General features: G+C 33.1%; 1 protein-coding gene across 9 annotated transcripts in view; it reads right to left on the bottom strand.

Moving 5' to 3' along the window:
• Window positions 1-1,991: 1,991 nt before the first annotated feature.
• The window catches only part of SENP7 (SUMO specific peptidase 7), a 189,669-nt gene continuing 179,613 nt past the window's right edge, over window positions 1,992-12,047 (bottom strand). For 7 of the 9 annotated variants that reach the window (XM_032299248.1, XM_032299250.1, XM_032299251.1 and 4 more), the window contains 7 exons: window positions 11,457-11,549; window positions 10,680-10,804; window positions 9,021-9,073; window positions 7,219-7,262; window positions 7,051-7,119; window positions 6,247-6,397; window positions 3,675-3,812 (listed from right to left, as the gene is read on the bottom strand). In XM_032299248.1, coding sequence (XP_032155139.1) covers window positions 3,675-3,812; window positions 6,247-6,397; window positions 7,051-7,119; window positions 7,219-7,262; window positions 9,021-9,073; window positions 10,680-10,804; window positions 11,457-11,549 — 673 coding nt within the window. Of the gene's footprint in view, window positions 3,813-6,246; window positions 6,398-7,050; window positions 7,120-7,218; window positions 7,263-9,020; window positions 9,075-10,679; window positions 10,805-11,456; window positions 11,550-12,047 lie in introns of all 9 variants that reach the window. The other 2 variants (XM_032299249.1, XM_032299247.1) reach the window with 2 other exon arrangements.

Genomic DNA, 12,047 nt, shown 5'->3' with positions numbered 1-12,047 from the left:
TAACTTGACCTTTGTTGGATTTGTAACTTTTAACTGCATCACTCTTAGAATAACTGTATCTATGATACAAAGCAGTAGGTGATAGCCGTTGTAAGTTTGTATCATAGGAATCCAAAAGCAGGAGTAACTCTAACTAGTAAAAGCAAGGGGCGGGGGTGGGAAGCAGGGGGCAGGTATTTCAGCCGGGCCTTGAATGGCCTACTTGGCATTTCACTATTTCAGTGGGCAGAGGTAGGGATTGTTAGTGGGAAAAAATAAGGGTTAGGAAAGAAATCTCCAGTCGTGATCAGTAAGGTGGAGAAGTATACTGTTTATACAGAAAACAGGAAGGCAGTTGCTAGAGCAGGATAGGAGCATACTGCAAATAGGTTGGGAATGAAGGCTCAAAAGGTTGAGATTATAGAATACCTCGAAAGTTTTGGCAGGAATTTTGGATTTTTACTGACAGATGAGGCAATTTGTTCTATGCTCTAATGTTTAATTACTCAGAAAAAAATATTCCTTGAGTTTGTATTTAAGGGGATTCTTTTTAGGTAATATTTCAAAATCTCATAGGATGGTCCTTGAACCTTTTTTTGGTTCAAGAAATGTCCCAAAATCATAAGCACATGAGAAACTAAACATAAAACTCTGTACTCTAGAGACAACCAATACAGATTCCTTCATCCAAACTTAGTTACAAATCATTGATTGACTCAACAAAATTGTCTGAGTGTTTACTATAAGCTACTAACATACTTAATCAGGAAATGGAAAAATGTTTCCAGTCTTTGAGGAGCTTACAGTCTAAAGAGAAAAACATGTATACAAATAATATTTAAAAAGTAATTAGAGAAGTATATACAAACTGTTGCAGGGGAGCAGGAGAGGGAATGAAGTATTGTTTGAATAGGTGTAGGGGTAGTAACATTTGAGTTCAATTTTGAAAAAATAAAGTCCACAAGAATTGGTGAAAAGGGATGGCAGGACAATGTCACAACACCCACTCCGCACAAGCATCTTTAGACTTGGGTTCAAAGTGACATTCACACTCAGGGGGCAAAACATGGCTCCAGGCTTACTTTGTAGAAAATTACGGCACAGGAAACAGTGTTATAATAATAATTTCATGTAAAGTACATCTTCATCTGGAGTCTTTATAGGAGTCCTGACTGATTTTTTCAGCCCCCAAGAAGGATGCACTAAGTTGTCACAGAAGAGACCACCTGGGTGGGAGCAGGCCCCAGAAGCAGACAGAAGCCTCATACACACAAAACCATGGCTCTTAACAATGCAAGGGCAAAGCTTCCAAATTTCCAAAGGGACAAGCTTAGTTACAAAAGACTGCAGGGGGAAGAACCTAAATACACGAGTGAATAATTTTATACAACTGCAAAAGTAGAGGACGATGGAAAGATGAAAACAGAATACAGGCTGGAACAAGATAAAGGACAGGATCTCTATGCCAAGTTGAAACCCCTTTTTCCTCTTGCCATAAAAGAAGTCGATTTCAAAAGGTTATTTAACTTTTTTAAAGTCGTAATTAGGTGATTGGATATGATTTATATAATAACTCCTTTTTTTACATCCCAAGAGCTGTAAATTTAAAATAATATTATCTTCTCTAGGAAGGCTTGCTCTGTTCACTAACGACCTTCTCACCACCTCTGTACCTCCTCTAACACATACACACCCCTCTCTAGCTGAGCTCCTTCCTGCATTCCCAAAGAAGCCCTATGGTTGTTCTTACCAGAGAATATTTTAAATGTTCACATGACCATAAATGACTCAGGAACAAAAGCTGTCATTCATTTCTTGTGCCTAGCAAAATGCCTACCAGTATATGTTAAATAATTTCCCTGAACTGAAATGACACTCAAACTATATGCTTAATAAAATATGAAGAAAAATTAATGTAAGCATCAATTTCACGATATGCACGGAGCAGCATACAATTGGAAATTTACTTCTAATGGTAGCTCATGTTTCTTAAGAAAAAAATTACACTTCAATTTAATGAACTGGAAATATGTTTAATATAAAACATTGATATCCTCAAAGCATTATTTGCACATTAATTTAGGAAAATGAATTTTAAACAAGCTTCAAAACACCATAAAGGACAGTGGTATCTTTGAAGAGCACACAAACAAAAACGTTAAGAAATCACAAGATGTCTTATACACTTGTTTTCCCAAAAGTAGATGTATAAAACAACAGTCAGCTTTAAAAGTGCCCCCCGAACACACACAAATTGGGAAAGAAAATATGTAATTATAGCCATCTTTATACGAAATCTCCAAAAGACAAATATCTTTGTAATAATATAAAGATAGTGATAAAATCAACAAAAGCTAAGGATACTGAGGCTTAAATGACCACCTCAATTCACATGATTTTGAAATAAAACGTTCAGACTTTCTAGCTTTATCTAAAATTGCCTTTGCTTCACTGCTTTACATAGTTATAATGTAAATCCAAGGGATGCTTAAAACAGAAGATTAAAATAATATTGTTAAAAAACATTTTTCTTATCTGAGAAAATACAATATAATTATATCTCCCTCAAAATATTCCTGATAACATTAGAAAGTTCTGAAGTGTTTAACCGTATATAATGCCACCATCATCACATGAATTCAGAACTGTTACCTGAATACTTAATAAAAAATTAAGCTCCATGAGTATCATAGGTCTCTAAAAACTACAGTTTAAAAATATAAAAGCAATGAGAGCAATCTGGCTTTGCAGATGAATACTGGGTAAACTGAGTTATAAAATTATATATTTAATTCTAACCATTAATAAATAGGACTGAGGGTTTTCTTTGTTAAAGTTATGAGGACACCAATTTTATCTTCTATATTACAGAAACTATACATATATTCAATGATAATGAAACAGTGAATATTTATATAACTATACCTCAAATAAACTAAGTTGAGCTACAGGTACAATTTTTTAAAAACTATTTTGGACAGCTAAAATTTTTTGTTGTAGATTTACCCTGAACAAATGAACTAAATTATACCCACATATGACATCAAAAGAAATGAAAAAAATAGAGCAGAGTAACTGCATTTAGCAATTGAGAATAATAAGCTGCACCTTAAAAGAGCGAATTTTTATCATCTTCCTAACATTACGAATGTCTTTTTGTTACATACAGAAGGGATGCCGTAAATGGCATTTTCTGAAGCCTTGATACTAAATTCTTTTTTTAAAAAATACACAGTATTCATACTGCATGCTTGAGCTGCAAAGAATAGAATTACAATATGATGTGACTTGTCAACAAATTTGACAAGCACTGGGGCTGGCACCAGGGAGGCTTTAACTCCCCTCAACACCCAGTTATGTGGAAGTACAGATCACATAAGTTTTATTATCTACAAAAACATTCCCACATTACATATACTATTGCATAATCCAAGCATATTTACTCAGAAAAATATGAAATATTTATAAAATTTTAATTTATATCTAATAAGTTTATCTATATCACCCCCATTCCTACTCCATCTATGAGATCCCAACAACTCTAATAATATATCTCATGTATTTTAAATAACGTTCCAATGACTTATAAAACTACGGCAAGTTATTTTCTTCTCTGTGAGCTGGCTAACACAAATGCTGGTAAGAGGCTTTCCAGTAATCTTAGAGAACATCTGTGTCATGTTTGTACAGATTAACTAGCTACTGCTGCCCTTCTGTTGCTGTAAATGAAGTTTTAAGATGAGCTCTCGAATATCTTCCCGTTTGGTCTTTATTACATGACGAGGAAACCATTTCTCCAAATGAATTGGAAGTTCAAAGTTAACAATAGGATCCTAATGAGAAAAAAGAAAGAGTGCAATCACTTTGGCAACATAATTTCACATTTGTTTTAATTTCATTTTTACAAGAAATGAGAATTGCTAATTTTTAAAACAACAATTTTATTAAAATATAATTCACATAATACACTTCACCAATAGCATACAATTAAGCATTTTTTATTATATTCACAGTATAACCGTTTCCGCAATCAATTTTAGGACATTTTTATCAAATTGTTAACTTTTAAACATCAAAATTAAATACTCTGTTCTGCTACAGTGTTATGTTTAAATGAATTAGCACAAACAGAATTAGTAAACAGTGAATGATTCAGAATAATAAAGTTGGTTTTATCACAATTTTTCCCAACATGTTAAGACTTTGAAACTATTAAAGAGAAAGCCTTAGTAGTAAATGAAAAATCTCAGATTAAAAATGAAAAATCCTGCAAAGTGCCTTCTTTCAGTGCAAGAAATAGCTGATTTAATGGCTTCAAGAATCACTATCATTTCAATTATGTTAAGCAAACAGGAAATTGCAAAGGACATTCCCTCTGTGTTTAAAAAAAAAAGATTTCTGTATAGGGCTCACCTTAGCACATGTTTATAAACTTAATGGAATTATTAGAAGCCAGATGTAAGAAGGACTTACATCTTAAAGAAGGAATTAAGAGCCCAAGGGTGTAAAGCTGAAAGAAGGTACTGACTATGAGTCCAGGAGCAAATGGTGGTGGAGATTTACTGCGCTAATTTTTTTATTAGAAGTAATATTATTTTTGTTAGGGCTTAATTACAAACAAAGTTCCACAGGTTTTTAGTGGTCTGCCTTAAGCCCATGTTTTAAACCTAAGCTATCTTATATTAGTGCATCAAATTTGCAAAACACGAGTCTTGGACTTTTTAGGGTTTTCCCAGGAATCTTATATGGTGCTTCATCCTGTATTCGATGTATATTCTACTGACTGGGCTATGTAAAGTAGAATTATGCAACAAACTCATAACATGTTATGTAATAAGGCAATGTGAATATTCAAAACACAAAATCAAATCTATTTGGAAAGGGTATGAGAGGGCCCAAACCTGACACCCTATGATGAAGTTCTAGTGTGGAATAAAAAAGGGAGGAAAAACCCAACATAATAGATATATAATGATTTCCAAAATTTATACTATTTTTTACTATATATTATCCTTCCTCTCTAACATTAAAGACATCAAAAAGTTGTAGCTGCATACTACAACCCTCATGCTTTCAAAGTGCCATTAAGCATCCTCCAAGCAGACTTCTGGTCAAAAACATCCTTTACTAGACTCATCTTCATACACTATAATGGCAATGACTGAAATAACAAGCTAACAGTTCAAAAAGCAAAGAGTGATTCCTTGCTATTTAAAATTTCATCTTTAATATTGCTACAGTCCTACAAAGTCTCTGTGAGCTAGAAAATAACAGCCATGTTTGTCATTGTACTTCTCCAGTTACAGTTTTCTGAGCTTCTTGAAGAAACAGGTCTTTTCATTTTAGAAAATTTTCTTTAAAATACTGTCTCTGCCCTATTCTCTCTCTTTCTCTCCAATTCTTCTGGGACTCCAGTAACATGTAAATTATACCTTTTGACTGTTTCATATTTGCCTCTTAAGCTCTGTTCTCATCTTCACATTCTTTTTTGTCTCTGGACTATAGTTTGATATTTTTTATTGTCCTTTCTTTAAGTTCACTAACCCTATCTTCTACTGCATCTAGTCCTCTATTAAACCCATCCAATAAGTTCTTAATTTCAGATATATCATTACACATCTTCAGCTTTAAAATGTCTATGTGTTTTTTGTTTTTGGTATATTCCATGTCTTCAACCATATTGTTTCATCTTTGGCTTTATTTTCTCTAACCTATTAATCAAATCATTTTAAAGTTCTTATCTGCTAATTACAGTATCTGCATCACCTGTGGATCTTTTTTTTTTTTTTAAAGTCTTGATTACGTGTAACATTTGCCTGCCTCTTTGCTTGCAGTGATACAGTCTGGCTGCGCTTCCACCCAAATCTCATCTTGCATTGTAGTTCCTGTAATCCCACTGTGGTGGGAGGGACCTGGTGGGAGGTAACTCAATTACGGGGGTGGTTCCCCCCATGCTATTCTCATGATAGTAAGTTCTCATGAGATCTGATGGTTTTATAAGGGGCTTCCCCCTTCACTCAGCTCTCATTCTTCTCCTTGCTGCCCTCATGTGAAAAAGGACATGTTTGTTTCCCTTCCACCATGATCGTAAGTTTCCTGAGGCCTCCCCAGCCATGGTGAACTGTGAGTCGATTAAACCTCTTCCCTTTATATATTACCCAATCTCTGGTCTTTATTCACAGCAATGAGAACGTACTATTACACCCATTAACTTGTGACTGTATGGTGGTAACTGTGAATTTAAAACTTATCTATATCTTCACATACCTTGAAGAAGCTTTCCACATATTGCAGTAAATATACTCCACAATCACTGCTATTGTCCTGTTTAGGAACTTTAGGGCATAGATCCACCATGTTTGTTTTGCTGAATTCACGATGAGTTTTTAGCTTAACTTCCCACTCTACCTCTAAATACCTGAAATAATCAACAGAGTGTCTAAAGTTGAAATCTCTTTATCAGTATGCAACATTTTCACAAAGGCAGAAAAATGTTTCTTGCCAGATGTGCTGTTGAGCCAAATTTCCAGACTGAATTTTACCAGTGCAACCTATATTTTATGAGCCTTCATGAGTGCTACTTTAAAGAAAATATGTAATGTGATTTTCAAACTAAAAGCTAAACTTGTTTCAACAACTCAACTTTCACAACTCGACAAAGAAATCAGTTTAAAAGTTTCATCATTAGTTTTTTCCAAGTACTACAGTAAATTACAAAATTACATATACATACATACATATATACACAAACACACATAATGATACAAATGTGGAAGAATTCTTATTTTTTTCTAAAGTGGTATTTTTGATACTCAATACAATGCTTCCTTGTAAAACTATGCTTTTTGTTCAATTATGAATACAAATTCTGAATTTACCTTTGATCTAATCCTTTAGAAATATTAATACTTGAATATTAACAGAAGATATTTATTATTGATTAAATTTATAGGCTTGTTTAAATAGATAATAAAATATAATTTTTGATATCTTTTCAATAATTCTTAAGGTAACTTCAAAATCACTAAGGCTTTAGATAACAGATTGAATGGTAAAATTCTCATTACTTACTCTCGTAAATTCTGAACTGTGTTTTGTATAGAAGCAGCTTTCAAGGAGTCTAGTATAAGAATACATGGCCTATGAAAAGCAAAGGACAAAATCCAGATTTATATACTTGTGTACAAAGTATATCTAAATACCTGAAAAAACTGTATTATTATTATAGCATGTACCTACCTTTTACACATTTTCTTTGGTACTGACATATTCAACTCGGTACTCTGAAATAACAAATTTTTATGACTGCAATTAAAGCTATTTTGAATAACTTACTATTCTGTTACTATTTTAAAGTGTTTCAAACTTTGAAATTAAAATTTCAAATAATAGTTATCTTCATCATCTAAAGTGAACTAACTTCATTTTCCATGAATTTATTGATTTATTTTATTATACAGGTAAAATGGTAGGTTATGTACTTTTACATGTGGTCTCAAGTAGTTAAGGAGTTTTAACTTGTCCTAAAAACCAATCTGGAACTTTAATTACTTCCATTCCAAGTTATTTTCTTAACAAAGGTAAACAAGTTAATTTAACGTGTTTTTACATACATTCTCTAATTCAATTCATGACATCAGTAGAGACATCTTTCTCCTCTTTGAAGCACAAGATGCAGAACATTAATCTATATTAAGGGAAAGGGGATGGGGAATTTTGTTTTGTTCATGTTGTTTGTTTTCTTCATAAGTTTGAGAAACCACAGATCAAACAGATTTATTTAATGCAGACCTTCTCAGTGCTTTTATTATTTTAATATACACAATGGTTCTCTAAGACAGAAAGAGTACACAAAGTTTGCCCAACTTAATTGACCTTAGAATCCTGCTCATCACGAACTGCGTCTTAGAATGAATATTCCAAGAAACTCAATTTGAGAAATCTGGTTCTAGAGGCAAGAAGGAATGGTCCTATTCTACCACTGTGACTAGCAAGAAAAGAAATCTTCCTTTATAAGAAGTGACAGTATCAGTGACAGTAAATACATAGGACTATGTCAGGGACTCTGTTGCTATTTGTACATACAAAAAAAAGAGCATTAAGTGGCAATCTTAATCAATTAGAACACTGAACCTAGACTATGCAGATCAGTTTGGAGCTCCAAATAAAGAAGAGTAAATGAACTAAGGAGTTACATGGATTCACTCTTAGTCCACTTTGAATGATTTTTACCAGAACTTTCTGGCTGGGCGTGGTGGCTTACACCTCTAATCCCAGCACTTTGGGAGGCCAAGGCAGGTAGATCACCTGAGGTCAGGAGTTCGAGACAAGTCTGGCCAACATAGTGAAACCCCATCTCTACTAAAAAAAACAAAAAAATACAAAACAGCCAGACACGGTGGTGGGCACTTGTAATCCCAGCTACTCAAGAGGCTGAAGCAGGAGAATCACTTGAACCTAGGATGGGGAGGTTGCAGTGAGCTCAGATCGCACCACTGCCCTCCAGCCTGGGCAACAGCAAGACTCCATCAAAAAAAAAAGAAAAGGAAAGAAGGAAAGAAAGGAAGGAAGGAAGGGAAGGAAAGGAAGGAAAGGAAGGAAGAAAGGAAGAAAAGAAAGGAAAGAAAAGAAAAGAAAAGAAAAAAGAAGAAAAGAAAAAAAAGAAAAGAAAAGAAAAAAAGAAAGAAAGAAACAAGGAAAGAAACGAACCTACAATATGCTTAAGATTATTAATTACCTAAGTTCAACAAGTTACTGACAAAATAAAGAATAAAAGTAAATCTGATCCTTAGAAATTTGAAAAGTAAAGACAGATGAACATCAGATAAACTACTAAATAATTTAGTTAAAGCAAGCTAAACAGATACAATAATAACTTATCTTGTTCTCTTCCCCAGCCCAACAAAAACTGTCAAAGAATCATAAAAGCAAACAATCTAATGATGTGCCAGCACAGTCCACCTAGCTATGCTCTATGTTATAGATAACATTATTATATTCATGAGTTTTCCTTCCTTCCCATCTGTAAAGAACACACTTACTTGGGAATCCTCTGTACTCAAAGACAGTGTCGAAGTAGGATGTAGATCATCATCTAGTTAGAAATAATTAAGCAATTATAAGTGTTTATTGTATGTTTTTATACTGGTAACTTAGATAAGCTTAAAATTATAATTTTTATGCAGTTACTGGATGCACAGTAAAAATACCTGAGATCTATTTAATTTTTTTCATGACAAATGTTATAAATAAAATTCAATCAACAGGTAGTTAAAACTGACAATGGTTGGCTGTTATCAAATAACAGGTAAGCCGCAGAGCCATGATCTGAAATACTAGTTAGCTAGGCAAATTCCCTATAAAAAGACAATCTTCAAAGACAGCTCATTAATCAAAATGTCTGCTGTTTAATACAGAAGGTAGTTAATTTGCCTAATAATGGTGCTTCTAACTATGATCACAGAGTTTTGTAAAAGTATGTATTTGAGGCTTAGTAGGTTTCAAGATAATCAAACATAATCAGTTGCTTCATCAGTTTATCTTTTTCCCCATGTAGGTTTTGGCCAGTATTAATGGTAAAGGCTATTTTTCATTTGGCTTACTGTTTAGGCTACAGCTATAAAACATTTAATTTTGTTATTTTTCTTCTCAAAGAAAGTAGGCTTATTTACTTTAGATTTTGGCTTGTAGGAAAACTCATGGAAGAATTAAGAAAGATCCTATATTACCTAGCCAAACTAATAGAGTCTACAAGAAATTACATTAAGTAAAAATGGGGGATTTCAAGCTACGCCTGGAGATCTATGGCATGAATTCTTAGTCATGTTAGCAAAGCTAGTGTATTTTTTTAAATGTTATAATATTGTTAATTAGCTAGATTTTGTCACTCCACAATGTATATATATTTCAAAACATCATCTTGTAACCACATGTGGCGTAATCCCAATACTTTGAGAGCCTGAGGTGGGAGGACTGCTTGAGGCCAGGAGTTCCAGACCCGCCTGGGCAACTTAGTGAGATCCTGTCTTTACAAAAAAAAAATTAAAAATGAGCCAGGTATGCTGGTACACCCTTGTAGTCCTAACTAATCAGGAGGATCACTTGAGTCCAGGAGTTTGAGGTTACAGTTAGCTATGATGGAGCCACTGCACTATACCAAGACTCTGTCTCTTTAAAAAAAAAAAAAAAAAAAAAAAGGGATGTTGTAAATAGTAAATACGTGAAATTTTACCTGTCAATTTTTTTAAGTTAAAACAAGCAAAAAATGCCAATGGAAATAATAATAATACATGAAAATAAACATAAAATTTAGGGTAGTGGTTACTTCTGGATTAAAGAAAGAAATGGGAGTGGTCACAGAGGAGATTATTGTATTGGAAAAGTTTTAATTTCTTAATCCAGATGAAATAGGTACTGATGTTGATCATATTAATTATACTTTTTTATATGTTTGAAATATTTCATAATAAAATAATTAGTATTTTAAGTGCTATAATAAAACTTGATACAACAGTACAACTTCAGAATTTCATTTTGTCTATAACGAGGCTATCATAAAAATTTCAGGTTTTTTTTATTCTTCCAGCTAGGTAGGTTCAATGATAATAAATAACTATACAACCTTTAACTTCATTTGTTCCCTGTAACCATTATATTACTGTCATCATTATTAAAAACACGATCTATGTTAAGGATGTCACCTATTGTTTTGTTGTCAGGCTGGGACTGCTGAGCCTGGGACTGATGGGATGCAGTTTGTGGGAAATCTTCATACACAACTTCTTCTAACCACGGAAAACAAATGACTGCGAGATACCAGTGAGACCTGTTGAAAAAGAACTACAGTCTTAATACCATGCAAAGTCCAAACAATGTAGAATATCTTCTACAGATACATTTTGAGAAAGTGGGCATAACCTTTCATATTAATTTTGAAGACATCCACTATAATATCTCACTACAATATAGACAATACATACCAAAACTAATTAAATATCCAGAGCTACAAAGGCATAAGTAACACTATTTAGAGTAACATCTGAGTAATTCAAACTTATTTACTTTCATACAAGTGTTTCCTATTAAGGATTTGCCTTAATAAATGGACTCACAGCATTACCTTTTTCATGTTGGTGCTTGAAGAGTTTGTTTTCTTAAGTATTTGAAGATTCACCCAAAAGTATTTTTATTTTTTATTTAGAAAATTTTTTCTTAAATCCAAACAAAAAAAATTCAGTGTCTCAGTCATTATAGTCTTGCGGTCATTTGTAATTTTTTTTCACTACTTTTACAACATAACCATTGTCAAACCAAAATCCAAGATACGGAATTCATTGTCTTAGGTACTTTTATTTTAAAAAATTAAAATAATACCTGAAATGTATGTGCCCATGATTTTTACTGATTATGAATCTAAAACCACCACAAAATTTTTTTTCTGCTTTCCAATACGTTTTTAAATAATCTGAAATACTTACGACTCATTTACAGGTACAAAGATGTAATCTTTATTAAAAATGTTTATGTGACGAGTCCAAGTTCTTACTCTTTTATGTCTTCTCTGTGCCATTCTGAGAATATGAAAGATAGATTTGATATATCAAATATTTTTAAGATAAGGACTTCAAGAGGCATTTTTATATACTGAAATATCTTAGACTTAGTTTAACCATCTTCTTTTTTTTTTTTTTTTTTTTTTTTTGAGACGGAGTTTTGCTCTTGTTACCCAGGCTGGAGGCAATGGTGTGATCTCGGCTCACCGCAACCTCCACCTCCTGGGTTCAGGCAATTCTCCTGCCTCAGCCTCCTGAGTAGCCCATCTTCTCTAAGATATATCATATTTAATACATTATAAATATATCCCCTTATAGTATCTCCTGGTTATTCCTAAATTTAATAACTATAACCAATAATGAAATGGGCAGAAAAAAGGCAGGAATTTATTAAATGTTTTTTAGATTCCAAAAGTGGCTCAGTAACTTAGTACAAACACAGTTAAATCTATTTATTTTGCTTAGCTCCATCTGGGCATGATATAAAACACTGTCATTAAACCTGAACAGAATTCT

Source organism: Sapajus apella, unplaced genomic scaffold (genome assembly GCF_009761245.1).
Source record: "Sapajus apella isolate SASKATOON/1434 unplaced genomic scaffold, GSC_monkey_1.0 scaffold40, whole genome shotgun sequence".
In the NCBI taxonomy this organism is placed as follows: domain Eukaryota; kingdom Metazoa; phylum Chordata; class Mammalia; order Primates; family Cebidae; genus Sapajus; species Sapajus apella.
The sequence above is the reverse complement of the archived record's forward strand: the minus strand, read 5'-3'. Positions and strand labels throughout refer to the sequence as shown.